At 54.7% G+C, this 5,000-nt stretch overlaps 1 protein-coding gene across 1 annotated transcript in view; it reads left to right on the top strand.

Moving 5' to 3' along the window:
• The window catches only part of pogzb (pogo transposable element derived with ZNF domain b), a 22,546-nt gene that overhangs the window by 13,739 nt on the left and 3,807 nt on the right, over positions 1-5,000 (top strand). The window contains exons 13-16 of the mRNA XM_036006369.1: positions 1-103; positions 407-443; positions 2,553-2,991; positions 3,988-5,000. The exon at positions 1-103 is cut by the window's left edge and continues 192 nt beyond it; the exon at positions 3,988-5,000 is cut by the window's right edge and continues 259 nt beyond it. Of these exons, the coding sequence (XP_035862262.1) occupies positions 1-103; positions 407-443; positions 2,553-2,991; positions 3,988-5,000 (1,592 nt within the window). The remainder of the gene's footprint in view (positions 104-406; positions 444-2,552; positions 2,992-3,987) is intronic.

The following is a 5,000-nucleotide window of genomic DNA, read 5'->3' as shown; positions in this document are numbered from 1 at the left end:
GTGCGCCACGAGAGCGTGTACGGCTGCGGCGTCTGCAACGCCAACCTCTGCAAGCAGTCCAGCTGCTTCTGGGAGTTCCACAACCTCTCGCCGCTCAGGAAAGGTACGCTACCTGCCTCGTTACCATAGCAACAATACACTGTATGTGTATATATATATATATATGTGCACTTTACTATAACTTTACTGTTATAAATCATAGAAACTAGGCTTAATATATCCTTTTTTAAATGTTTTTTTTGCCATTTTTTGGCATTTTTCTTGGTAGTTTTTCCGAAATTTCCTTTTTTTACTTTTTACACCGGTCATTACCAAAGAAACTATTCAATATATATTCTCCCTTATTACCATAGCAACTCAAAATCAGTTAGTGTAATGCTAATAGTGTGTTTGATGCTTTCAACAGGATCGACCAAAGTTGGATTTCTCAAGGACAGAATCAGGTACGTCTTCCTGTTGATGCTAGGGATGGAAACTATCCCGTCTGCTAGTCCGTAGGCTTCGAGGGTGGGGGGGGGGGGGGGCAGCCAATGATGGAAGAGGATTAAGAGGGGACCATGTGGCTAATGACAGGAGGAGAGAGACAGGTAGGGAGGAGAGAGACGGGTAGAGAGAGACAGGAGGAGAGAGACAGGTAGAGGAGAGAGACAGGAGGAGAGACACAGGAGGAGAGAGACAGGTAGGGGAGAGAGAGGAGGAAGAGAGAGACAGGAGGAGAGAGACAGGTAGAGAGAGACAGGAGGAGAGAGACAGGTAGAGGAGAGAGACAGGAGGAGAGACACAGGAGGAGAGAGACAGGAGGAGAGAGACAGGTAGAGGAGAGAGACAGGAGGAGAGACACAGGAGGAGAGAGACAGGTAGAGAGAGACAGGAGGAGAGAGACAGGTAGAGGAGAGAGACAGGAGGAGAGACACAGGAGGAGAGAGACAGGTAGGGGAGAGAGAGGAGGAAGAGAGAGACAGGAGGAGAGAGACAGGTAGAGAGAGACAGGAGGAGAGAGACAGGTAGAGGAGAGAGACAGGAGGAGAGAGACAGGTAGAGGAGAGAGACAGGAGGAGAGACACAGGAGGAGAGAGACAGGTAGGGGAGAGAGAGGAGGAAGAGAGAGACAGGAGGAGAGAGACAGGTAGAGGAGAGAGACAGGAGGAGAGAGACAGGTAGAGAGAGACAGGAGGAGAGAGACAGGTAGAGAGAGACAGGAGGAGAGAGACAGGTAGAGAGAGACAGGAGGAGAGAGACAGGTAGAGGAGAGAGACAGGAGGAGAGACACAGGAGGAGAGAGACAGGTAGAGAGAGACAGGAGGAGAGAGACAGGTAGAGGAGAGAGACAGGAGGAGAGACACAGGAGGAGAGAGACAGGTAGGGGAGAGAGAGGAGGAAGAGAGAGACAGGAGGAGAGAGACAGGTAGAGAGAGACAGGAGGAGAGAGACAGGTAGAGGAGAGAGACAGGAGGAGAGACACAGGAGGAGAGAGACAGGAGGAGAGAGACAGGTAGAGGAGAGAGACAGGAGGAGAGACACAGGAGGAGAGAGACAGGTAGAGGAGAGAGAGGAGGAAGAGAGAGACAGGAGGAGAGAGACAGGTAGAGAGAGACAGGAGGAGAGAGACAGGAGGAGAGACACAGGAGGAGAGAGACAGGAGGAGAGAGACAGGTAGAGGAGAGAGACAGGAGGAGAGACACAGGAGGAGAGAGACAGGAGGAGAGAGACAGGTAGAGGAGAGAGACAGGAGGAGAGAGACAGGAGGAGAGACACAGGAGGAGAGAGACAGGTAGGGGAGAGAGAGGAGGAAGAGAGAGACAGGAGGAGAGAGACAGGAGGAGAGAGACAGGTAGAGAGAGACAGGAGGAGAGAGACAGGAGGAGAGACACAGGAGGAGAGAGACAGGTAGAGAGAGACAGGAGGAGAGAGACAGGTAGAGGAGAGACACAGGAGGAGAGAGACAGGTAGAGAGAGACAGGTAGAGGAGAGACACAGGAGGAGAGAGACAGGTAGAGAGAGACAGGAGGAGAGAGACAGGTAGAGGAGAGAGAGGACGAAGAGAGAGACAGGAGGAGGAGAGAGACAGGAGGAGAGAGACAGGTAGAGGAGAGACACAGGAGGAGAGAGACAGGTAGAGAGAGACAGGAGGAGAGAGACAGGTAGAGGAGAGACAGGAGGAGGAGAGAGACAGGAGGAGAAAGACAGGTAGGGAAGAGAGACAAGTAGAGGAGAGAGACAGGTAGAGGAGAGAGAGACAGGTAGGGAAGAGAGTGTTTAAACAGTCTGCACATTCAGGGCGTTAATAATATTAACAAATGTCTACAGTGGAGGGTTAATAATAATAATAATTAAAGGTGTGTGTCTGTCTGTCTGTCTGTCTGTCTGTCTGTGTGTGTGTGTCTCTGTGTGTGTGTGTGTGTGTGTGTGTCTCTGTGTGTGTGTGTGTGTGTCTGTCTCTGTGTGTCTGTCTGTGTGTGTGTGTGTGTGTGTGTGTGTGTGTGTGTGTGTGTGTCTCTGTGTGTGTGTGTGTGTGTGTGTGTGTGTGTGTGTGTGTGTGTGTGTGCGTGCAGCGGGGCTGTGGAGGTGGAGGAGTTTGAGGGCGATGTAGACGGGGCTATGGCGCCCGTGGAGGAGTTCTCTGATGACGAGCGGTTGGACGATCTGAACGACGTTGATGAAGAAGCAGACGACGGGAAGGAAGACTTCATCAGAGACGTGAAGCGCCCTACGCCTGGCGCCGTGGCCGCCACGGCATCTGGCGGCACGGCCGCCACGGTATCTGGCAGCGCAGGCGCCACGGTATCTGACAGTACGGCCGCCACAGTATCTGGTGCCGTTGCCGACGCGGTATCTGGCGGCCCGGCCGCCGCGGCGGTGGCCTGTAGAGAGCGTGAGGACTCGCTGTCGGCTCGCCAGCTGAGGGTGGCGCTGATCGCTCTGTGTGACGGACTCCAACACGCCTCACGCCTCTTCTCCACCGACACGAACACCATTCGCCGCTGGCTACAGGTGGGACGCACTTCTCTTACATTAAAGAGTTCAGAGTCAGCTGTGTGATGAAGCTGATTGGTTTATGCGTGCGGCACGGGAAGAAGAGCTGAAATGGCGTTCTTCTTCCCCTCGTATGCAGTTTCGTCACCAAAACACACACAACAGCTGCTGTTCTCAGGACTCGAGTCATGCATTTTGCAACAAACTGTTAATTTCAGGGTTCAACGATGAAGTACTCATATGACAGTACATGACAGTAGCTAGGTAAGGACTACTAGCCAGTCAGAAGCAGAGTATGAGGGCCCTGACAGTAGCTAGGTAAGGACTACTAGCCAGTCAGAAGCAGAGTATGAGGGCGTGTCCTGACAGTAGCTAGGTAAGGACTACTAGCCAGTCAGAAGCAGAGTATGAGGGCGTGTCCTGACAGTAGCTAGGTAAGGACTACTAGCCAGTCAGGAGCAGAGTATGAGGGCGTGTCCTGACAGTAGCTAGGTAAGGACTACTAGCCAGTCAGGAGCAGAGTATGAGGGCGTGTCCTGACAGTAGCTAGGTAAGGACTACTAACCAGTCAGAAGCAGAGTATGAGGGCGTGTCCTGACAGTAGCTAGGTAAGGACTACTAGCCAGTCAGGAGCAGAGTATGAGGGCGTGTCCTGACAGTAGCTAGGTAAGGACTACTAGCCAGTCAGGAGCAGAGTATGAGGGCGTGTCCTGACAGTAGCTAGGTAAGGACTACTAGCCAGTCAGGAGCAGAGTATGAGGGCGTGTCCTGACAGTAGCTAGGTAAGGACTACTAACCAGTCAGAAGCAGAGTATGAGGGCGTGCTTTAAGGAACTTTCTCACTTGTCCAGTTGAGCAAGTGAGAAGGTTCTACTTGCCCAAAGTCAGTTTTTACTGGCCCCTATACAGATAGTTTTTGTCGGGAAAAAACTCAGTTCCTGAAAACATGATCCTTTGATAGATGACACGTTGATCTTCATGAGCTACAATCTAAAATGTTTGTTTTCCACACAGGACGCCAGGAAGCGTCTGAAGCGAAGTGATCCTGAGAAGACAGCGGACGGCGGCGAGGGCGACGGCTCGGACCGTATGTTGGCGTGGGTTCTGTCGATGCGCGAGCAGCAGCTCCCCATCACGGAGAGCAACCTGTTCCACAAAGCCTCGGCGCTGAAGAAAAAGGGCGCCTTCGGCGACGCCTTCCGCATCTCCTACGATTGGGCGGTGGGGTTCCTTCTGCGGCACCGGCTTGGCGTGCGCAGCGTCGGCCGCGCCGCCACGCTTGCCCGCACGCTACCGCTCTCCCTGCACGCCAAGATCCAGTCCTTCCGGGAGTTCACGCAGAAGATCGCGCGGACGCACGAGCTGCCCGAGAGCGCCGTGGCCGCCATGGACGAGCTGTGTATCTTCGTGGATCTGCGCCTGGTTCAGGACAAGTCTCGGCGGCGAGACGCACTGGAGCTCACGGGCTCCGTCCCCTTGGTCACCGTGTACCTCGCCGCGCTCGCCGATGGCTCCATGTTGCCGGCGCTGGTTCTGGCGAGCCGGCAGCTGGCAAAGAGAGCGCCGCTGCCGGAGTTCATTGTGTTGGAAGGCGGCGCCGAGAGTCTGCTAGCGGAGGAAGCGTTGGATCTGTGGACCAACAGAGTCTGGCTGCACCATGTTAACGCTGCTTCTCGGCGCCAGAAATCTCTGCTGGTGTTGGACCGCCACCGCGAGCACATGGGCGACCCGTTCCTCACGGCGGTCAGCGCCGCGGGCACGCTGCCGGCCGTGATCCCCGCCGGCTGCGCCTTCCGCTTGCAGCCTCTAGAGATCTGCGTGAAGCCCGTTCTGCAGCGCTTCCTGCTGGCGCGCTGGGCAGCGTTCAGCGCCGGAAGCCCAGCAGAGTTGGAGGAAACGTCGCCACCACAGCTGCAAGCCAACGTAGCGCGGCTGCTCGTTGATTGGACGGTCGAGGCGCTGATGCAGCTGGAGAAACTGCCGCAGGTTTGGAAGACGTCGTTCCGTCTAACGGGGGTTCTGTCGAG

Source organism: Sander lucioperca, chromosome 10 (genome assembly GCF_008315115.2).
Source record: "Sander lucioperca isolate FBNREF2018 chromosome 10, SLUC_FBN_1.2, whole genome shotgun sequence".
Taxonomy (NCBI): domain Eukaryota; kingdom Metazoa; phylum Chordata; class Actinopteri; order Perciformes; family Percidae; genus Sander; species Sander lucioperca.
This window is presented reverse-complemented; position numbering and strand designations above follow the sequence as displayed.